This window comes from Manis pentadactyla, chromosome 8 (assembly GCF_030020395.1).
Source record: "Manis pentadactyla isolate mManPen7 chromosome 8, mManPen7.hap1, whole genome shotgun sequence".
Taxonomy (NCBI): domain Eukaryota; kingdom Metazoa; phylum Chordata; class Mammalia; order Pholidota; family Manidae; genus Manis; species Manis pentadactyla.
In genome coordinates this window covers 124,530,872-124,554,727 of record NC_080026.1, presented here as the reverse complement: position 1 = coordinate 124,554,727, position 23,856 = coordinate 124,530,872, and the positions used below count along the sequence as shown (strand labels likewise).

The 23,856-nt window shown below is 41.2% G+C and overlaps 1 protein-coding gene across 9 annotated transcripts in view; it reads left to right on the top strand.

Moving 5' to 3' along the window:
- Positions 1-23,856, top strand: part of NRAP (nebulin related anchoring protein) — a 66,756-nt gene that overhangs the window by 4,738 nt on the left and 38,162 nt on the right. For 2 of the 9 annotated variants that reach the window (XM_036898912.2, XM_036898905.2), the window contains exons 4-18: positions 1,010-1,114; positions 2,886-2,990; positions 4,059-4,166; positions 4,866-4,970; positions 5,724-5,831; positions 6,113-6,217; positions 8,867-8,974; positions 9,955-10,071; positions 12,346-12,450; positions 13,887-13,994; positions 15,022-15,126; positions 19,807-19,905; positions 21,101-21,205; positions 22,278-22,385; positions 22,634-22,735. In XM_036898912.2, coding sequence (XP_036754807.2) covers positions 1,010-1,114; positions 2,886-2,990; positions 4,059-4,166; positions 4,866-4,970; positions 5,724-5,831; positions 6,113-6,217; positions 8,867-8,974; positions 9,955-10,071; positions 12,346-12,450; positions 13,887-13,994; positions 15,022-15,126; positions 19,807-19,905; positions 21,101-21,205; positions 22,278-22,385; positions 22,634-22,735 — 1,593 coding nt within the window. The remainder of the gene's footprint in view (positions 1-1,009; positions 1,115-2,885; positions 2,991-4,058; positions 4,167-4,865; positions 4,971-5,723; positions 5,832-6,112; positions 6,218-8,866; positions 8,975-9,954; positions 10,072-12,345; positions 12,451-13,886; positions 13,995-15,021; positions 15,127-19,806; positions 19,906-21,100; positions 21,206-22,277; positions 22,386-22,633; positions 22,736-23,856) is intronic. The other 7 variants (XM_036898907.2, XM_036898908.2, XM_036898909.2 and 4 more) reach the window with 7 other exon arrangements.

The window sequence follows — 23,856 nt, the reverse complement described above, 5'->3', positions numbered from 1 at the left end:
TTCTTTCTTCATTTGTAAAATTAATGATTTGAGCTTCAGCTTGTTAAAATTGCATATTTCTGGGCCCTACCTTAGATCTCATAAATTATGACATGTGGGTTTGGACCTAAGACTTTCTGATTTTTTTTCTTTTATGGTTAGTCCTTTTTATGTTCTCTTTAAGAACGCTTTGCTTGTTCCAAGGTTATGAAGATATTGTTGAGATGTCAGTTCTCCCCAAATTGATCTATGCATTCAATTTAACCTCTGTCAAAATCCTGGTGTTTTTCATAGAAATTGACCACCTGATTCTAAAACTAATATGAACATAAGAAATATTCTAGGACAACCAAGAAATCTTGAAGAACAAAATTGAAGGAGTTAGATTACAAGATTTCAAGACTTACTACAAGAGTAGTAATAATTAACTCAGCATAGTGTTGGCATACAAATAGACAAATAGACCAGTGGAATATGATACAAGGTCCAGAAATAGAGGTGTACATATTTGGTCATTTGAATCTTGATGGTACACTGCACTTCAATGTGGCAAGAATGATCTTTCAATAAATAGTACTGGAGTGATTTGATACTTACATGGAAATAATGAACCTTGACACCTACTTCACATTATGCACCAAAATTAACTCAAGGTGATTTGTAGATCAAGGTGTTAAAGGTAAAATTATAAATCATAGGAGAGCACCTCTACTCTAATACCTGCTGTTTCTGAGGTTACTCTAACCTGAATACTTGGTGTTGTGTGATAAGCTCACAGAGACTTTAAGTCTTTTTAATTGCACTGCTAACTAGAGCTTTGCATGCAGCAGGTGCCCTATACATGCCTGCCACCTGGCTGGTGGAACAGATGAGGCTACAGTGAGATGACAGCACTGTGTGTGTTGTCATGCAGTTAGGATTCTTTGCAGTTGAGACTTAGGAACCACCTCCCCTCCAATTTCACTATATATTACTTTTTTTCTTTCTGTTCTCTGCTGGAAACATCACTGACAACATCTTCATTGTGCAGACTGGTGACCAAGACGATGGCGAGCGGTTTAAATCTGTTTTTCACTGGGATATGAAATCCAAGGATGGGGCAGCTGTACCGAATGGGCAACCCCTGGGGAATGAGGTGAGAGAATGGTCATGAATGAGCTTGGAAAAAGAGAAAAGAAAAATATGCTATACAAGTGGAACGTATTGTCATGATTACTTCTACAGGAGAGCAATTAGGCTTTCTGTTACCCAGTGTGTAATTCCAGTGTCTACAGAAGACCTCCATCAATGTGCCCTAGCCTCATCTTAACCCATCTACTCCAGTCCAAATTCACTGGCTTCTTCCTTCCAATCACTTTGTTTCTGTCTCTGGGAACAGCCATCCAGATGGAAACCAAGGTGCCCTTTCTTCTTCTGACCCTTCACTCAGCCCCACCCTTTCTCTCCATTTCACTCCCCCAGCTCTGACCCACTTCATCTCCTGCCTGGACCTTTGGGAGGGCTCCCAAGGAGACCTTTTCTCTTCTGCATTTGCCCCTCTCCAGCCTGTCATTGGTTACACACAGCTTCTAGGATGTCCCTTGCTCTTAACACTACCTAAGAATTTATGGCCACTCTATTGACAGCCCCATCATGTTAAAATTGCTCAGCTATTAATTTTTAATTATACACATAATACTTAAATTTTCTTATGAAAAAATCCAAGCAGTTTAAAGGGTGGACCCCTTGTGTACCATCTCCAGTTCCAGTTCTTCTATAGAGGCACCCATTGCTATCAGTCTTATGGGCATCCTTTCAGACTTGCTCTGCTCATTAACAAATCCATATCTATGTAATTTATTTACTTTTTTAGTACTTAACATTTGGATATGACTATTGGCACTTACTGAGGGACCTTTAATGAGGTCCATTTAACCATTCTTTTCTTTGGCTTTCTCACCTGTAAAGTGAACTCAAATAGTTCCTAATTCACAGAACTATTGTGAAGATTAAAAGAGTATATAAGTGTAAAGATCTTTGAACCATGGTAGGCATAATAAATACCAGCTTTTGTTTTTAATTGAAAATTATATATGTATATTTCTAGTGAAACGTATAATTTTTTTTCCATGAGATAACATGCATTGTTTTGCAACTTGTATTTTTCACTCAACAAATATCTTGGAGCTCTTTCTATGTCAGCATCCTTGTGAGCTGTTGTAGGTCGGTGCAGTTATCAAGAATGGATGGATTGTGCTTTCCTGTTGATGGGCAGAGTTATTTCCATTTTTTTAAAAATAATGAAGTTGCAATGAACATCTGCCTGTCCAGAATGAGGCCCACTGTCTACAGATTGCTTTCTAAGAACTCTCCTATTTCTCATCAATGCAGTATTAGAGTACACGAACCTTTTCTAATCTCTCATTATTTCATATGGGAGTTTTATCTCCCTAGATAGGCCATAAATATCTAAAAAGAGGAACTTTATCTTCCTTTCTTTTTTTTTCCCAGTGTTCATTGCCTAACACAGTATTAGCCACATAATAGGTAGTAGGTGTTTGCATGTTGTCTAATAATACTAATTAATCTCACATTGCCTGGCCATAGCAACTCCCCACTGCCCAGTGTTGGTGCAATAATGAGCAAAGAAGTGTTAAGTTACATTTGGAGCTCTTCTAGGATATAAGTGAATACCAAAAAGTTCAATTATTTAGCATGTTAGGTTATTTTCTAGTTTGAAAAATATGAACATTCTGGTTAGCTGACACCTACCATAATATGCCACTAGGAATTTAAAGTATTTAGAATGTTTCTATGTTGCATTGACCACATACATAGGCTTTCTGGGAGGCTAGTGTAGGTGGGGGGATCTTACCAAACAAATGTGTGGTGTGTGTGTTATTTGCATTTGTGTATTTCATTTATAGAGAGCCTACTGGTCTGGTTATGGTGAAGGGAATGCTTGGTGCCCAAGGGCTCTACCAGACCCAGAAATCGTAAGGATGGTTGAGACCCGAAAGTCTCTTGGTGAGGTAAGGGCCCTAGAAATTACTTTAGCAATGAGTTTGAATGTTTCTTTATTTTAAGATTGTGGTAGGCAGAATACTGGCCCCTCTCCCAAAAGGTTACCATGTCCTTATCCCTGGAACCTGTGTATAAGTTACCAAAAGGACCTTGTAGGTGTGATTTAGTCAAGTCTCCTGAGATGGGAAGATTATCCTGGATTGTTAGGGTGGGCTCACTGTAATCACGAGAGTCCTTATAAGGAGGGAGGCAGGAGAGGCAGAGGCAGAGAAAAGGCGATATGGCAACAGAAGCAGGGGTGCAAGCCATTTGGAGCTGTAAACCAAGGAATGCCGGTGGCCTCTAGAGCTAGAAAAGGCGAAGAACAGAGCCTTCTCTAGAGCCTCCAGAAGGACCTAGAACTGCCAGTCCATTTTAGGTTCCTGACTCCAGCTCTGTAAGAGAGACCAACTCAGTAGAAAAGGCACTTTTAGCCCAGACTGTGGAAATCATTAAATGATTTGCACACAGTACCCTCTAGTTCTCTCCACACGCCCAGGGCACCTGCCCTTTGAAGAAACCATTTTGGAAAATATTGCGTAACTTTTCTTTTAGCAAATGGAAAGAAAACAATATAAACATAAATGCTAAGATACTACATTTCATAGGAAAACTATTCATCAGAGATGCAAAATAAGCAGGAAAAAATGAACAGACATTATACTCCCAATGCTGTAGAACTATCTGTGGTGGAATAGTCACAGAAAAGTCTCCTGCAGATTAATTGCTGCATTGTTATGCAAGTCTTTGAGTCAAAGGGGTTATTTTCCCTTTGGGTCCCTTGGATTCTGATTTCACATAATTTGCTATAAGCATTGAAGGGGAATCCCTTGGACCTGGAAATACGATTTCTTTAGTGTTGAAGGTATTATTCAAATCACCAGTTGAATAACATTTTCAGATTCATTCCAGATTGAAATATTTTCCAAGTACCTTAGAAACCTAGTTGCATTGGTTCTGATGACATTTGCTATTGCAGTTTTATTAGTTTTCATCTGATACCATATTGGTTCTCATGCTGACTTGGTTCTGACCAGCAGGACTACACAGAAGACTATGAGCAACAGAGGGGTAAAGGGAGCTTTCCAGCCATGATCACACCTGCTTATCAAAGGGCTAAGAAAGCCAACCAGCTGGCCAGTCAAGTGAGTGTCTTAGTGCTTATGCACCACAGATTATGCTAACTTTTGTCATTAAGGAACCTCTGGGATTCAGACAAAATCCGTAAGACAGTGCTTTTGGGCAGTGGGTACCATTCACGTGGCATTACAGAGAAAACTATGTGCTTATCTTTTCTGCATCAGTTATCCCCTGTGCCTTGATTGGGCCACATCTATCAAATGGAGAGAAGACCATGGACCAATGGCTGGACCAAACAATTTCTTGAGGTTGCTTTAGCATCAAGGACACAGATTTTTATTAAGTGAATGGCAGATGCTCCTGAAGAGCAGCATAGTCTGTCAGTTAGCAGCTCAGATTTTGGAGCTAGAATGCTGGGATTTGAATCCTGGCTCTGTCACTGACTAGCGATGTGACCATGAGCAGATCACTCAACCTCTCAATTCCTCAGGAGCTCATTTATACAATGGGCAAAATAGTAGTCCTGCCTCGTGTGATTGTTACAGAGATGAAGTGAGTTGGTATTTGCTAACGTTTAGCTGTGTTTGGCACTCTTGGATGTACCCCATTAGCGTTGATGCTTTTTGCAGGGGAGCCCAGAACAGAGTCTTAAGGACAGGTTTGTGTTGAGTGCAGTCCAATGGTGTAGCTTCAGGACAGTTGCAAGGAGAGGTCCTCACAAAGGTGATGGGTATGGACTTGACTCTGTGCTGTCTCCTCACCAGGTGGAATACAAGAGAGGGCATGATGAGCGCATCTCCAGGTTCTCCACAGTGGCGGATACACCTGAGCTGCTGCGGGCCAAGGCGGGGGGACAGCTTCAGAGTGATGTAAGAAATGATGGAGGCTGAGGCTCAGTGACTGTGTTTATGATACCCCATTCTTTCCTTGCTTGGCAGTGGAGGTAGGGAGCATGTAGGCAGAATCTCAGTCCTGCATAGATGCCAAGAAGAACTTTCTGCTGAGATGGGTTAGCTGGCACAGACCTTGTGAAAACTCTTCTTTAGAGAGAAAACTTTAGATGGTAACAAACCCCATGTATCTGATTAATCTGAAAAAATTCTCTCTTGTCATTACAAATTATAGAGCATAACTTCTAAAGAATTTCTACCACTTGCCTTTTCTTAGCCCAGTTGCTGCATGGCAGAATAAGACCAAGAACTTACTATATTGTTCTGTGTGAGAAGTTTAAGCACAAATCCAGGTGCTGCTTAATAAGTGGCTCCCATTTGCCTTGAGTTGAGAGGCCTCTATGTCTCTCAAACTTGCCTGGCTTCTCCTCAAGGGCAGTCAGTCCTCCTCTGCTCAGCCCCACCACCTGGTCCACACCAGGTGCTTCACGAGTATGTGTTGAACTCTGCATTGAGTGTCTTCATATGCCGGACACTGTGCTGGGTGTTGGAAATAAAAAGGCAAATTTGATGCCCATGGTCCATCAAGCTAATCTCCCGTTACATTGATGTAAGAGCTGCCTCAGGGGATGTCCAGGATGGTATAGCGGCCCTTATAGGACTTCTCACTCAGATTGCCTGGTAGACAGTGGAACTGTAGCATGTGATTCACATTTTTTTTTCATTTTCCAGGTGAGATACACAGAGGACTATGAACAGCAGAGAGGGAAAGGCAGTTTTCCTGCTATGATCACCCCTGCCTACCAGATAGCCAAAAGAGCCAATGAGCTGGCGAGTGATGTAAGTGTCCGCAGCAAGTTGTCATGTTAGGGGAGGAGGCAGGAAGTTACCTGGGCCTGGCAAGTCCTGTGTGAGAACTTCCTGTCTGCTTTGGCATGCACCATGGATCCAGGAGGTGGCCTTCCTTCATAGTTGTCACTTTTACCAGGAAAATGATAGGGCACTTTCATGTCTAAGACACACTGCCTGGACCTAAGCAGCAAAAGACATTTCATTTTACACTTCTGACTTCTTTGCATAGGAGGCTAAATTCACCAGCCTTGTCTTTTCCCTTCAAATAGGTGAGATACCATCAACAATATCAAAGAGAAATGAAGGGAATGGCTGGCCCAGCTGCTGGAGCTGTGGGCACATTGCCAAAGGAATATGGGGACCCGTATGGCCAGGTATGTGATAAAATGATTCCCTGGGATAAAATGATGCCCTTTCCCATGATTGGCTCTCAGGTTACTAACTCACTAGCCTGTGACACAACCTGTGACCATCTAATCAGGACTTGGGCTGTGGTTTATCTTTGCCTAATTTATGAAAGGTGGATTTCCCAAGCCAGAAAGTAATAGACAAATAATTACACAGGGTGCAACTTGACCCACTTAGGAAAACAGATTCCAAGGACTTTTCTTTACCTTTTTAAAATAAAAGACCTACATCAATATGGTGGGTTTGCCAAATACAAATTGCCCTCACCTATTCGTTGAAGAATGGTCCCAAGGACTGAAACTGGCTACTTTTAGCTCATCACTGATAAGCATGAAAGGGATCAAAATGCATGTCATAAAAATGTTGAGCACTTTACTGAGTAGAAGACTCATTTTCCTAGAAAATACATATCTAATCGAGGTTGCTAGAGAAGGCATATGCCAAAGAATGCAAACCTTTTTCCCAGTTCCACTTTTCAAATAAAGGTTGAGGTGACAATTGCAAGATAATGTTTATGTGCACATCCCTTTGTATTTTCTGGTACTAACCAAGTCCTGTAGGAGAGAAAGGGAACGTTAGTTTTTCAGTTTTAACTAAAATTTATTGGGAGGCCTAGTATGTGTAGTGGAAGAGTACATTCAATGGGTTTAGTTGATTTTTTTAATTAATTGGACATTTGTTTGAATTTTTTGTCAGTGGGTAGATTCAACAACACACATGACTTATTCAATATACATGATTTATAAAAGGAAACAAATAACTTATTTTTCTACTTCATAAAAACAAGTTGCCTATATGGGGACACATTTATATGAGACTTAGAATGTGTGTAAAGATAGGCTGTGACCCCTCGGCAAATGTCCAAGCAAAAATGTCAAATTTTGAATATAAAATCCCATTTTATTAAATTCTACAATAGGTTAATTAAATGATTTCAGTGCTTTAAGCTCAATGAAATGTTGTTTTTTTTATTGGTTTCAAGTTTTAAAAATGTTTAGAAGGCTTAGGACAACTTAAAAAAAAATAAGTTTTAGAATATTTCGAAAATATTTGGTTTCTGTATCCGGCAAAAAATACTTGTTCTAAATTTGATAGGGCTGTCTGCCAGTACTTATCACCCACACATATAATTTCACGTGTGTATCTAGACATGTCTACACACATTGGTGAAATGAAACTTCGGGGTGTCATAGTTACTTCTTGATTATTAGGACATTCTGGCTAAAGTTTCCAATCCTAATAATAACGAATGCAAGAATCAAAGTGGGTGTAGTTTGATAGCACCACTAGCAGCTGTCAAAGGGTTCAGTCTTGTGTGGCATTTCACTGTGATTTAGCAGGACTCTCCAGGCATGAGTAGGAGGGAGTGAGAGAAGCAAGCAGTCATATAAACTATAAATATCTGTAGTGCCTAAACTGTCAAACAATTCATTCTTCTTTTTAATGAGTAACTATTCTTTTAGGTTCATGGACTAAATCATGTGATCAGTTTATTATTTGTAACCAGTCAGCTCCCCAATAGGACTGTCTCCCAAAAATGTTTGCAAACATAACATAGATACATATAAGCAGAGAAGTTAAATAAAGCTGCAAACTCGCCCCAAACCATGGAGCAGAATGGATACAAGGGGATTAACAAAGAATTTGAAAGCCTCCATTATTTTTTTTAGCTTTGGCCCAGAACATAAGGGAGCCAAGCACTCAGGCTAAACAGTTGTCTTTATTGGATAAAAAGGAAGCCTGGACATTCTGACCATGTCTCATCTAAGAAAGTGTGTGTGCCAGACTCCAAACCTGGTGCTGGCACAGGGCAGGCCCTTGCCCTGGAGGGGACCAGAGGGAGACGGGGTCATGAGCCAGAGGAGAGCATCCAGGGCAGGAGAGCTGTCCCAGATTTGTGGGAACACAGATAAGGAAGCAGCTGATTTCTGCCTGGGGCAGGTCTGGGAGCGAGGGAGGAGCTCTGCAGAGAGAAGGGAGCATCTGATGGGGCCTTGAAGCCATCTGAGTGCCAGGGAAAATGTACAGTATACTCGGTACATGATGACAGTTCTGTGAGAGAGAAGGGTTTCCCTTGTGAGGGTGGGTGGTGGGTGTGGGGAGGAAGAAGGAAGAATTCAAGACTCGGATTACAAAACTTTGTCTGAAATGTACATTTAGTCCCATTTCACATCCTCTTCTGGCAATTCGAAATATTTTCCCACAAATTACAAGAATTCAAATAGTTATATAATACTTTCCTTCTTGGCAAACTGCATCCATCCCCAGAGGAGTCCATATTTGGGATGTCAATGGGTCTCAATGCATAGATCTGCCAGTGGGCCTGAGAGAGCGAGTGTTTGAGATTTTTGGAAGACAGAGGGACTTCCCTGGTGTCAGCTAAGAAATGAGTTCTCTGTAACATGGGCCTTGGAGACTCAGAGAATGTCTTGATTCTTCTGGTGGAAATGATGGTGATGATAACGATAATAGTTACCATTTATTTAGTGCCGACTGTGTGCTTGGCACCAATATGGACAGGCCAATATGGGAACCAGCTCTAGGCAAGATCATTGCAAATCCCCCATGCATTCAGGGAGGCGAGCATTGCTGATTGACATTTTTGATTGGCCCAGCAGGGTTACTTGGAGGACTATGATGAACACAGAGGAAAGGGCAGCTTTCCTGCCATGATCACTCCAGCTTATCTGAATGCCAAGAAAGCCAACGAACTCACTAGTGATGTAAGTACTGCATAAAGATGACCCTCAGAGCCACAGAGGCAGAGCAGAAATGGGACTGTGCCTACTGAGATCTGCACACTGATAAATTTATTAGAACTGAGCCAAAGTAGAATGTTAGCCTTTAGTTTCTGTCCAAATTTCTGACGTCTACTTCTTTTGCTTGGGCTGTTGGGCCACATTTATCTGCTCCAGAGGAGATTGATGTGGCATAATTTGCTTTAGGTCAGTGGAAGCAAGTGTGAATACTGGCCCAGCCAGAGAAGCCGGGGTTAGGCGAGTCTTTACAAAACAACCCATCTAGAAATCAAGCACTTTAGAAGAAACAGCTGATTAAAATAAGTCATATGATTGTCAAACTGGGTGCAACCAAGTGGATAAAATTATTTTTATTTGCAGAATGTTGGCAATGTTGGCCAGCTGGCAATCTTGGGAAGATAGGCTATAATTAAACTTGGTAAAGTAACATGCACACTGTAGATCTAACATGACAGCTTCAACTTGGGCTATAATCAGAAGCTGAGAAGTCAGTTTGCAGCTCCTTTGCCCTTTTCCTATACTCTGTTACTATGCAGCTATTGTAGCCATTTTCCCAGAAAACAGCACTTTTGCCCTAAGCGCTGAAGTGAAAGACATATTGCTTCCTTCGCCCTATCATTAGCAGGCTACATGGGAAATGCCTACCAGGCAACCAAGGGCAGACCGAGTTTGGGATTACACCTTTTGCTATGATTGTTTTGAGACCTTTCTTCATGCAGAAGTAGAGTATAAACTATAAGAAGTGTGAAAAGGGCCAGAAAATTTTTAATACAGATGGGACCAAGTGGTGTGTGGATTTCGTGGAGAGAACGTCATAGGATTTTTTTCCTTCATAAAGTCCTATTAAATAAATGTTGACATTAAATACGGGGTGATTTTGAAGTAATTTCTCTCACAGAGCATGCAAACAACAACTCTGGACCCCCTTTGTGTGTTTCTTTCAGATAAAATACAGGCAGGACTTCCACAAGATGAAAGGCCCCGCGCATTATCACTCCCTCCCAGCCCAAGACAACTTGGTTCTTAAGCGGGCTCAGAGCGTGAACAAGCTTGTGAGTGAGGTGCGTATGGGGGACAGGTGCACCCTTGTGCTGACACCTCCTTTATCTCCTGGAGACAGTGGATGGGGCAGCCCCAGAACGAAAAGTTTGAGGGGGCACCACAGAACTACACGTGGGTTGCCAGCTCCCGAGGAATGAATATGCAGTACAAAGTAATTCATGAAACAGCCTAGAATCAAACAAATGCAATTTCTCTGATGGTTCAGAAGTTTCTTCCTGGATTCTCACAGGCCATAGATATTCAAAAGTTCCAGGCCATAGATTTTGGTTGCCAGCACACTGCCTGAGCCAACAACCTTCATAACAGTACTTCGTTCTTAGAGAGCAGAAGTCAAAGGTCAGGAAGTGCTTCATGCATCAGAGTGTGCCCTTGTCCTGTTACTGTAGTCAGGTTTCTGAGAAGCTGTGTGGACCCAGTGAATCCCCCTTACCTCAGATTCTGAACTGACGGCCAGAGGGTGTGTCTGTCTGGCCTACCCAGTTGGTAAGATTTTAGAATCGTTAGTCATTTTTGGCAAGGAAATGGCCTAGCTCCCCAAGTCCTTTTGATGCACTAGCATCTTTTCACAGAAGCTCCTCTCATTTGTGGTTCCTATCTGGACCCTAAAGGCATTTGAGTTGGCAAACAGGAGATTTAAAGGCATTAATTCTTTATAAATAAATCAAATAAAAAGTATTCACATAACAAGCTATCTGCAACTCAGACACAAATATGCAAAATAGCTGCAAATATTTGTTTCTCTCTGACCTCTAAAGATTTATCCTTTACCCAAAACTGTTACTTAACTTGAGGTTCCCTAATTTTGGGCTGCTCAGAGTCACCAGGAGTGACATTTTCCTGATCTCATCAGCAGCCTCATATACTTTGAAGGAGGAGGTGGGTACTGAGGTCTCAGAATCTGCATTTTAAAGACATATTCAGATGATTATGATGCTCTAGGTCAGAGGTCAGCAAACTTTGACCTGAGTACCAAATCCAGCCCACAGCCTGTTTCTGTAAATAAAGTTTTATTGGAACACAACAATGTCACGTTTGTTTACATATAATCTATGGCTACTTTCATGCTACCAGGGCAGAGGCCAGCAGCTGAGGTAGAGACTATGTGGCCCACAAAGCCTCAAATATTCACTGTCTAGTCATTTATAGAAGAAGTTTGCTGAACCTTGCTCTTGCTTCATAGAACATTATGTCTAGACAGGAACTTTGCAATATTTAGGCCCTCAGTTTGCCATAGGCCTGGAAAAGTAGGGGTCTTGTCCTGGTTTAGGGAGACTTTTAGGGATGTTCAGGCTACCAGACCTCTAATAGTACTGTTAACACTCTGGCTTTTTTTATGTGATATATATGAATATACAAAATATATCTGAATATAAAAAATATATAACATATATTTACTTAGAATTCAACTGTTTATACAGTTTTGTATACTTTTTTCACTTTCTGTCATATTGTGAGCACCATATGATTTTGCATACTTTAAAAGGCATAGTCCCACCATATGTTTTATAAGATGTGATAACAAATTGTATTTCCTTTGGTCAGAGGTGACAAGGGAACCTTCAATTTCTTTTTGCCCTTATGTATATCCAGTAAGAGAAACTGGAGAGAGCCTCACCTCTATTAATAGTAATCAGCCTTTAGCCACCTTCTCCAATTACTTGGGACACTTGGCATCTATTTAATGACTATACCCTCACGTCTTACATCTAGTTACCCAAGGGGGCTCAACAAGCCGGCCCATTAAAATTAGAAGACACTCTGTATCTCTGAGTGGTTTCATTGACTACACTCCTTTGTAACTTTTGTGGTTAAATTTTATTGAAGTATGCATACAGAGAGGTGCACACCTCGCAAGTGTGCAATAAGAATTTCTATAAGTAGACATATCTGTGTAACCAGCACCCAAGCTAAGAAACAGAACTTGACCAGAAGTCCAGCTATCCCCCCACAATCCCCAGACACTCCCCCAGGAGTAAACACCATCCTGATTTCTAAAACCAGTTTTGCCATCGTTTGAGCTGTATGAAATCTGACAGTATTTACTCTTGAAAGGGACTGTATATTTTTAACTTTCAGAACCACAACTGATTATCAACTTATTTATTATGTGAAGAGAAAATGTGTACAGTTAACTCACAGTAATACACGCTGCCTGGTAGTTTTAAATCTGGGGTTTGAAAGTTTTCTAAAAATATCCCAGTGAAGTCCTGTGGCATTTCCAAGAGTGACATTGGCTTTGGTTCTCTTGTGTGTCTGGTGTTTTGGTTTCCAAGGTGGAGTATAAAAAGGATCTGGAAAGTAGTAAAGGTCACAGTATCAACTACTGTGAAACGCCTCAGTTCAGGAACGTGAGCAAGATCTCAAAATTCACCAGTGATGTGAGTTTTCAATGCCTAAGCATTTTGGGTGCTTTTCTATGAGCTTCATTTCTAGGTCTACTGAGAGACAGTCTGTGTGAATGTATGTAAGTGTCTTGGAGAAGCATGGCCTCTTAGGCACAAATACTTAAGAGCAATGATTAAAATTGCCTGCCAGGACTGGTCCATATAGTGTTAAATTCTGTCACATCCCCCGCCACACACGTGACTTTGGGTCTTCAGGGCAGCACTTGCCTCTGCGTTCCTTGTGTATTGCAGTGTCTGGCTCCTGGGTGTGAAAGCTGGCGAGGGAGCCCGGCTGAGCATGCAGCGTCCCCCCTCCATGCAACTTGGTGCTTCTTAGTTAATGCACAGTCTCATTTAGTGTGTACGGTCACCCAGGAACCCGATGTTATTTCCCCATCTTACAGATGAGCAGATGTATGTTAGAGTGGCACTTGCAAATTTGGGAATTCTCAGAGAAGTTCTGGGGATGGTTCCTTGAGAGCATCCAGGACCTATACTAGATTATGTGATTTTATGTCTGATTAGCTGCACATAATAGTAGAATTTAAAATCGTGAGGGACTTTATAAGGCTTAGTGAAGAATTTATTGTGCATAAATGTAGTGGTTAAGAGGACCAGCTTTGGAGCTGACAGAGCCAAGTGGCTGACCTTTGGCAGATTGTTTAAGCTCTCTGAGCCACTTTGGCCATCTGTAAAATGGAGATTATACTAATTCGTTCCTTCTCATAGAATGCATGCGAAGATTAGCTGAGATAAGTAGAATCATGTCTGTTATATAGTAACAGTTTTCTTTTAATAGTCTGACTTACTGGAAACTCAGTGGCCTCCCAGGTTGGTGTTTCAATGTAGCTTCATTAGAAGCTACCCAGATTTTCCTATTTCTGACTTCTTGTCTTTCTGTTTTGATTCTTTCTTTATTTGATAAGCTGCATTCAGAACATTACATCATTATTTCATATGGTTGTAGTAGTAACCAATCTGTAATGTAAAAATCACAGAATTTGGCAAAGCTCAGATTTTATTCTTCATATATTTAGAAATGGAGATAGCAGCATGCAGTGATTTCTGCCAGCCCCCAGCATGGAGTTTTGCACACAGTGCCTGTAAAACTGGTTTTTGCCTGGTTTTGGAGAAATCTGGTATATTTACTTACAGCAGAAAATGTAAAAAAAAAAAAAAATCAGGTCTGTTTTGTGCTGTTTGTGATCATCAGATCCTATGTTTGCTTGTGCGCTTGTCTCACTCCAACGTCTTGTGCTTTAAAGTTAAGGTGTTTAAAAGAAAAGGTTCATATTTTATTCAGTGAAACACTACTTAAGTAGGTTCTATTTCATTATTTATATTTCCAATTTAGTGCATTAAGATGAATAGTTTATCTTCAGCAAATTGGGAAGAGAATGCTTTTTAAAAATCTTTTTGTTTATGTGTAGAATAAATATAAACAAAACTACCAGAACCACATGCGAGGCCACTATGAAGGAGTTGGTATGGACAGACGGACTCTCCATGCTATGAAGGTTGGAAGTCTGGCAAGCAATGTGAGTCCTTTTGTAAAGGGCCTGTAGGTCCTGGGGACCCGTGGGGTGGAGTGAGGTGGAGCATGAGAATTCAGTCAATTCTTTTTCAACCTTTCTTTTTAAAAATCAGTGTTTTTTTGTGTAAAGACTGACCCATAATATTTTATAAATGTTAACCAGTACAACCAAGGCTAAATAAAATCCTTAGCCTTTGAATTGACTTTTCAAAAGCTTCAATTTATTTCTCTCAGCTTTCTCTGGCTGGAAGAGTACTTAGATCTATTATAATTGATCCAGTGTGAGAAAAACTTTGTGTCTGAGAGATAAGTGAAATGGATGAGCATAATTCTTATTTGAAATTTCTCAAATGTCCAAAGCATTTGTGATTTATTTGGAGTTGATAGGTTGACTGGTCCATTTATTCACACAGTGGTCATTGAAGACCTTCCAAGGCCAGGCACTGGTCAAGGAAGAGGGACAACAAATAGATCAGGTCCCTGTTTTCCCCGTAACATGTCATCTATTAATCTCTCCTTGGCTTTGTCAATTAAGTTTACAGATTTGCAAATGCCAAGTTGTAAATCTTGGAGGTAAAGGGAACTTAAAATAAACTGATTTCATTATTAAAACATACAAATGTAAATTGGCCTCTGCTCAAGAATGTTAAATTTGACCTTTAGAAAAAAATTTAAATACTCTGAAGATTCTTGACTTTTCATTTATTTTCTGGGGGTTCGCCAAGAAGCTCTTTCATTGTATGCCCCTGTGCAAATGCTTCCTTTTAACAAAAACTGCAAGAGGTTCCATAATTAATAAGAAAGATAAAATAAACGTGCTACAGATGGAAGTTAACTAATGTTGGATTAATTAAGAAGAAGAATTCAAATTAATTAAAGGCAAAAGTGTGAACATAATTTTCCTTGGAGGTGATGAAATTGAATTAATTTTGTTTCTGGATGCTTTTAAAATATCTCCTGTGACATTCAAACAAGGTCAAAAGAAAGTGGGGGCTAATTTCTCTCTTTTTGTTCTTTTCTTTGTGTTTCAGATCGCCTACAAGGCCGATTATAAACACGATATTGTTGACTACAACTACCCAGCCACTCTCACGCCTTCCTATCAAACAACAATGAAACTGGTTCCCTTGAAAGATGTAAGTCCTCTTGCAATGGCCCCTCCTGCTTCATTCCTTGTCACTTTCCTTGTGTGGAATGGGTCCCAGGCAGCAAGATGGAAAGAAACAGGATAGTTCATAGGAGATGGAAGGGATTGAGAAGGGGAAGCCCTTTTGTGCATGTTTGGAAATGCTTCGATTTTTCAGTGTAAGGTGGGGACACCTCTGGTTTTTGCCTTGAAAATAACCTGCAGTTTAATTTCTCCTCTTGGAATTTGGTAGACTGCCGGCTGCTGGGCACATTTAAAGTGGCTGTTCCTTAACAGTGCTGAACTTTTTCTTTTATTGTAAAATTTAGGAGTGTGGTATTTTTAGGGGCTGAAAGAAGTACAGTGAAATGGTTGTAAGTTGAGAGGAAGTGGTAATGTTGACTTTTTTTTTCTCAGAAGCACTTTTATTTACTTATTTATAGTTTGACTTGCTCCCAATGAAATATGTATACTTAATTACATTTATTGTTTTCTAGTTATAAGAATTTTACTATGTATTATAGGAAATTTTGAAAAATACAGAAGTAAAAGGAAGATGATAAAAGTCATCTGCTATCTTAAAAAGTGGTTTAAAACTGAGTTGGTACCATGGTTATTTGTCAGCGAAGGTTATCTCCAATCAATCAGTAATTTATTCAAAATATATTTATTGAATACCCATTTATTGAATGCTACTTTCCTTCACATTCCTTTGGGATGGATGCAGCTCCAGTAGTTGACCTGGGTTTTGCTCTTGCCTGATAGGTCTTCACATCTCTCTCTCTCTTGCTCATCTCCAGTGTCTCAGCAGTTTACACAATGATGCTGGACAGTCACTGGCAGATGATTTAATGAATGAAATGGGCTTTCAAAGGTAGAGTAAAGCAGGGGATGAGAAGTAAAGGAATATGAAAGGCCTAAATTTTGCTTCTCCTTTCCTGAGAAGTTTGGTTGGGTTGACTTACTCATTTCACTTTAATGAAACTCAAGGTTAAACTTGACTGCCAAAGCTACTTGCTTTTTTGGGGGCTGCATGCATTACCTGGGAAAGTCAAGGGTCAAGAGCACCTCATTAAAATTTGAGTGTGTGCTCTTGCATTAGAATTCTGTAAATCACGCCTAATAGCACAAATCAAACACGATTCCTACAACTTTGTACACTTTCATTATAACATGACTTGCTTTATGTTGGTCTGTATAAGGCTGTGGATCAAACCATGCACCTGAATTATCCAGCTCAACTGGGGATTTCTGATAGAAGAATTAAACTAGACTGTATTAGAAAAATTAACTGGAAGCAGAGGTGGGTTCTAAGCTGGCAGCCCATGAGCCAGAGCCAGGCTGCAAAGGTGATTCACTTGGCCATACCATGTTTAAAAAATAATTGGACCAACATGTAGGAATTGGGAAAGTTTGCATGTAACTCATATTTTCACTTTTTTTGAAAAATTGAAAACTCTGGGAACTGCAGCCCTAGTTCCTGCCTGGTAGCAACTGGCTGGGACTGAGTGGCAGCTGCTCTCCATTTGCTTGTCCTCCTTTACCTTACCTTCTTGGCTCCCGTGTGAATCTGAGTTTACCATCCCTAATGGAGGGACTTCAGTCTTCAGGAAGCTTGTGGAATCCATTACAGTACATTTATTTTCTCTCTTTCTGTTTTGGTAGCTTTAAAGGTGGTCACTTAGCTATGAAATTAAATAAGCATAGGTCCTTAATTAGAGAGCATTCCTTTTAGATGGATTTTATAAACACTAATAGCATTGAAATGAGACTCTATTCTCAGTAAAGAGATCCTTCAGAAAGTAGATAGAAGCAATAGCTAAGCATCTGTAATGTTGCAAAGGTGTGATTAATCATGTCCTGTAGAGGAAAGTTATTGTACTCTGCAACATACTTAAGGTGGAATTAACAGAAAGGAGTATGCTATTTAAAAAATACAGGTTTTGTGACATTTGATCATGCATAATTCTGAATTCTAATAGACTTTTTATTATGAGATGATACTTTTCCTCTGAATTAATGTATTAGGAAGCAACTGTACTCTATTCTCAGTAATAGTTGACATTGAAATGACTTTGTATTTCCTTGTTTTCCTACATACCTCATACCCAAAACCCAGAATGAGCAAAACCTTTTTTCCTTGACCCACTAACCAAGGGCATAAAGCAATGCTGACCTTTATCTCTATGTTGTGGCCCAGTGTCAGGAACAGTCTGCTCTCCCTAGGTCCTGTTCTAGGAGTTCACTCACAAGTCATTGGTTTGTACCTGGAATACATTTCCTTGTTTAATTGATCTTAGCTCTGGCTCTGGGGAACCCCTGGTCCATCTGTATAATCACAAATAATAGTTCCAAGCACACTAGCTTTGGAGAACCAGGTTTATAATAATAGATTGAGGGCCATGTTAGGAGACAGAGTGCCGGGATTAGAATCCTAGCTCTGATGTTAGCTGGGTGGCCTTGCAAAAGTAACTTCAGGTCTCTGGGCCCCAGTGTTCACACTGTAAGGTAGGAATAGTGTAAGTGTCTACCTACAGGGTGGTTGGGAGGCTTAAATATGTTAATATGTGTACAACACTTGAAATAGTCCTAGGCACATGGTAAGTGCAATTTTTTAGCCATAATTTTTGTTAGCCAATGTTGGGACAGGTAACAATGGAGTGAGTACAAGAAAGAGGTGAGGTATTAAGTTGGCCCTTAGGCCTATTTCACCAAAGGTCTGTTTGGCTCTCATACACTTTGTGATCTTTGGGCTGCAAAGAGCCCCCAACATGGGCTGTCACTTGTGGAGGCAGCAATAGGAGGTAGCAGCAGGCAGATGGAATGGCAGGCGCATCAGATGCTAGTCTAGACAGGCAGGAAATGGGAGGGAAGTGCAGCAGTGGCTGCAGGCGTGGCCCCCATGAAGGGCAGAGCCAGCTGCCAGAGGAATGTGACCAGAGGCAGCAGGCAGAGGTCTGAGCAGGGATGGCAATAGGTCACGGGGTGCAGCAAGGGGGTGTGATGTTCTCAGGCAGAACCTAGGCCTAAAGAAGCTGCCATACCACGTGGGATGCTGGGTGGGGCCCTGGGCTTCAGGTAGTAAAACACAAGACTAGGCATGAATAAGAACAAGAATAAGAAAGACATAAAGACTGAGTAGATGTTCAGCGGTGATCTAATGACTGAACAAAGCCAGTGTCTCACCAACTAATGGGCCTACCTGGAGCATGTATGTGGACAGGTCACGTGTCCAGAGGGGCTGGCTCAGTGTGGGGTCCTGGGCGCAAGCACATGCCTAAGATCTCTACGTGCACAGGGCTGTGCTGAGTCTGCCCACTCTGTTCAGAAGAGACTCTCTGTAACTGTTGAAGGAACGAATGGCTGAGCAAGCAGATGCATGAAAGAGGACCAGGTGGGCACACCAGAAGAAGGTCAGGATTAGGGATGACTTAACTTTTCCTTCTTTACCTGGATTTAGGGCCAACCTTCATTAAATTGTGGAAGAGGCTATTTGCCCTCCATAGCCTCACGCTCTTTTCCTTCACCTGTCTGCATCCTGGCTCCCCTTCTACCTATACAGGTTTCTGGGGCTTTTCCTCAGCTCACCCCAGCCCTCACCCCTCATTACCCACCCACAGGTCTCAAACATATTCCTTTACCTCTCGGCTTGAGTTCCCATTCACTCTGCAGCTAATCTTAGGCATGTTTGGAGGAAAAGAAGATGACTGGATGAATATATTCTCATGTGGAGATGGCTAATCATCCTTGACTCTCTGAAGAGCAGATTATACTTTCAAAAGAGAAAATTCACTTGCCCCCAATATCTTGAAGTTGTGGGAGACTCAGGAGTCAATGCTCCAGGGTGCCCTCGAGGTTCCACGTCCTTCTCTTCTGAACCCACATCTTTTCTGGAAGTGCCAAGCTTAGGGCAGTTTTTTCAGGGGCTGTGGCATGGTGGAAGCTAGGGCCAGGCAGGGGCTGGTGTAAAGCGCAAAGGTACGTTCAGACCGTCCTCACAGAGCCACTGATACTCCATCATCTCCCACCTAGACATGCATATGGCTTTAGATGGACTTTCTATCCTTCTTTCATTTTCCTTTTCCTTAAAAGAAAAAGACTCTTTTCTTGTGAAGCAAAACATATACAGAGAAGTACACTGAGTGCATATACACAGCGTGAATTCCTGTGAAGTGACCTTGTGCCTGCAGTTTCACTGGGAATGCACCTAGGGACTGAAGAGTGGGGATGTCGGGGTGTGTATTTCCCACCAGGGGGCCACACCATTTCCCAAAGCGGTCTCCAGGCTGCTTTCCTGCCAGCTGTGTCATGAGGGTTTCCACAGCTCTGCCCCCTTGTCCCCACTGGGTATTGTCTGCCATTTACATTTTCACTCTTTGGGCGAATGTGGGGTGGTGTCTCTTATGGTTTTTACATGCATTTCTCTGATTAATAATATAGGTGAGCCCCTTTTCCTGTGCTCACTGGCCATTTAGTTGACCTCTTTTGTGAACTGCCTGTTCAAGCCACTCACTTTTCAATGTGCTATTTCACCATCAGTGTGCTGGAGTGTCTGTTGGTTTCCAATTGGAATATTTCATTTGTTTCCTAGTAGTTGAAACTCACAGCTCTGTTGGGTTTAGGGGGAGAGAGCTAAGCAAATCTTAGAGAAAAGTGCAAGCAACATCTTCTTGTGCCTCTTTTTACCTAGGCCAACTACAGGCAAAGCATTGACAAGTTGAAATACAGCTCTGTGAGCAACACGCCTCAGATTGTTCAAGCCAAAATCAGTGCCCAGCAACTGAGTCATGTGAGTGACCTACTCCTGCCCAGATGGATGTTGGGGACTTGTGCTTTGTGGCCTCTGGATATCTGGCTCCCTAAGGATATGACTTTGATTAATGCTGATATATGTCTTATCACAACCATGATGTGACCCCCTTGATTTAGACTCTTTATTATGGAAAATATCAAATACATTCAAAAATAGAATATATAATGAATCTCCATGCACCCATCACCCAGATTCAACAACTGTCAACTCATGGCCAGTCTTGCTTCATCTATATGCCCATCCATTTCTCCCCTCCCATATTGTTTTAAAGGAAATTCCAGGTGTTACGTAACTGAATCTAGAAATATTTTAGTATGCATCTCTTAAAAGATAAAAAATTATCCAATTTAATACTTTACAGCAAAAAAACAACAATAATTCTTAATGCCCCCAGTGTCCAATTAGCATTTGATATTCCAATAGTCTCTTAAGGTTAAAATTTTTTAACTTCCTTAGGATCTAAATAAGATCCACACTTTGTGATTGGTTGTTATGTCTTTAAGACTCTTATTGTCTTAAAGTATTCCTCTTTTCCTCCAAGTTGTTTGTTGAAGAAACTCAATTATTTATCCTGTAGCGTTTCCCACAGTCTGAGCTTTGCTGATTGCATCCCAGTGTAGACTTAATGTGTCCTCTGGCCTCCAAATGTCCTATAAAATACTAGTTGCATCTATTGGCTTGATCAGGTTCCATTTAATTTGGGGGCAAGATTGCTTCTCAGATAATTCTGTTTTCTTCCATTGGGAGTCACATAATGTCTGGCTTTTCTTTTGTGATTCTTTTCAATTTGGACAAGCATTTGATAATTACTGTTCGAGTATCTACCTTGCATATATCGTGAGATGTTCAGCACCACAGCAAGTTAAAACAAAGTAAGCTTCATACCCTCTCGTGTTTCCAAGGAGGCTGGGGACATCACCATGGAGAAACCTGTCACAAACTCATCTGAGTGTGCCTCTGAGTTGTTCTACTGTTCATTTGGCATGTTTGGTCTGTTAATTTAAGACATTCATAAAATTACAGGCTTCCTTGTAAAATGCCGTATCAAGAAACTCCTTCTCAGCTCTAGGTCTAAGAGAAAGGGGAAAAAGAGAGTGTTCTCTCCCAAATTCTCCTTCTGCCCATATAAAAACCTTGCATTGATCCCCTGGGTTTGCTTTAAATTGAACAGGTGAATTACCGTGCTGACTATGAGAAAAATAAGTTGAATTACACATTGCCACAAGATGTGCCTCAGCTGGTGAAGGCCAAATCCAATGCTGAACTATTTAGTGAGGTAAGCAAGCAACAGGCGTGAGAACGTGGGGTGGTTCTCCTGCAGATGTGGAGATGAAGGTACCAGTCCAACAGCAGGAACGGTGCTGTTCGTGGGAGGCCTTCATCACGTTATAGTGTTTCGTTTTGCTGCCTCAGCGGACAGATTGTGGCGATTTAAGTCATGTGAGCACGTGGGTGGTACTTGTTCAGACACACACGTGTCATCATCCTCTTTATCATCAGTCTAGTGACTGCCAACCGATGCTTTGCTATGTGGAGAAAATTTAAGTTTTAAGATCAATCTTAGTCACCAGATTCTTTCTGGAGTCGCAGGCAGGCTATGATGAAGCTTCTCATTCTAGATGGATTTGTGGGGCAGGAGAAGAAGAAAACGAACCAATGTGTTTTGAATGCTTGTTTTATGCTGGACACGGGGGTCGACACTTGAAGTATGGAATTATTCAGTTACGAGAACCCCCAGGAGGTATTTGTGGGAGGGACACAGTTAGTGGCAGGGCTTGCCCTGGGTCAGACGTCAGCATTGCTGTCTTTAATCCAAGTGACCCTGCATGAGGGGGCTGAGCCTCACAGCCTAGTGCGAAGAATTGGCAGCTGATGAGTAGAGGCCCTTAGGGAAGGAACACTAAGCTGTAGGTGGTGGCATCAGGCCGGCAGCAAACACCTTCCATTTGTGTGGCACTTTCCTAGCTTAGGATCGGTTCACATACTATATCCAATTTGGTCTCACAGCAACCCTGAGGCAGAAAATAGGATATTCTTTCTGCAGATGGCAGACTGAGGTCTAAAAAGGGAAGCGATTGGCCCAGGTCTCGTGATCAGCAGAGTGAGGATGAGCACGTGGGTTTTCTCTTTGTCCTGTCCCATTACCACTGCCCTGCATGGCCCAATAGCTCAGGAATCAATTAACTGGATTAATAATCACTATTACCATTTGATGATAATAGCCAAGATCCTGGTCTGTAAACAGGTGAAGAGACCAACTTTGCTGTTTTTTAATTTTTTAATGTCTTCTCAACCTTAGGCAGGAGTATAGAGAGTGAGTCCAGTTCACTTGCGTTTTTGTTTGTCAGGTTAAGTACAAAGAAGGCTGGGAGAAGACCAAGGGCAGAGGGTTTGAGATGAAGCTGGATGCCATGCCTCTGTTGGCCGCCAAAGTGTCTGGAGAGCTTGCAAGCAATGTAGGTTTTCTCTCATTATCTCAGAAATGCGTAAGAAATGGTTCTAATGAAATCTCAGTGGTCCTACAGAAAAAAAAAAAATGACTGCAAATGTTGAAAACATCAGAATACTTTAATCTTTTTCTGGGTTCAAGAAAGACTGGGAGGTGTTTTTTCTGAATCGTTCCCCTTGCTCTTGTTAAAACCAGAGCCTCTTAGATGGCAAAGTTTCTCTTTCCTTGATGGTAGACTTTCTTCTTTCACTCAAGATTAAATACAAAGAAGAATATGAAAAAACGAAAGGCAGAGTCATGGGAACTACAGACTCCAGGCTTCTGCACTCCCTGCAGGTTGCCAAGATGAGCAGCGAGGTAAACTCTTTTCTCCCTCAACCTTTTCCTTAGTGTTGAAAGTTTTCCCAGGCCTGCTTCACCTGGGACTCTTACCTTTTTATTGACTTCCACCTACAATTTCTTTCCTGGCTTGCATGAGAAGTTTGTTCACTTTCCTCATTTTGCCAAAGCATGCTATTCTTTTTTTTTTTATTGAAGCATCATTGATACACAATCTTATATTGGTTCAAATGTAAAGCACAGCAGTTCAACAGTTAACTGTATTATTAAATCCTCACCCCCTCTAGTGCGGTTACTATCAACATAGAAGGATGTTACAAAATCATTGACTGTATTCTCCATACTGTGCTACCCTCCCTGTGACCAATTTATATTGGGATTGTGAATTATTGTGCTCCTTTATCCCCCTTCCCCATCCGCCCCCAACCACCCCACTCCCTCTCTGGTGGTAACCACTGGTCACTTCTCAGTGTGTATGAGTCTACTGCTGTTTTGTTCATTCTGTTTTGCTTTGTTTTTGTACTCTGCAAGTAAGTAAAGTCATGGTGTTTGTTTCTCCACCTGGCTTATTTCACTGAACATAAAACCCTTTAGATCCATCCATGCTATTGCAAATGGCAGTATTTATTTTCTTTTTATGACTGAATAATATTCCATTGTGTATATGTACCACATCTTCTTTATCCATTCATTTATTAATGGACACTTAGGTTGCTTCCATAGCTTGGCTATCGTAAATAGTACTATGATAAACATAGGGGTGCATCTCTTTTTTCAAATCAGGGATTTTATTTTTGGGGGGTAAATTCCTAGAAGTGAAATTACTGGGTCGAACAGTATTTATATTTTTATTATTTTGAGGAATCTCCATACTGCTTTCTACAGTGGTTGCATCAATTCTCTTTCCCACCAACAGTGTAAGAGGGTTCCCATTTCTTTGCATCCTCACCAGCATTGGTTAGCATACTATTCTTTTAGAAAAGATAAGGCGTATAGCCCCTAACGGTGACCAGCATCTACTGACCAAGGTACAAAGGTGTTGGCTACATTTATTCATTCCATAGATATTTACAAACAACTATCCCGGACAAGATCCTGTGCAAGGGGGACAGATCCTGGGGCTCTAAGAATGGACAATG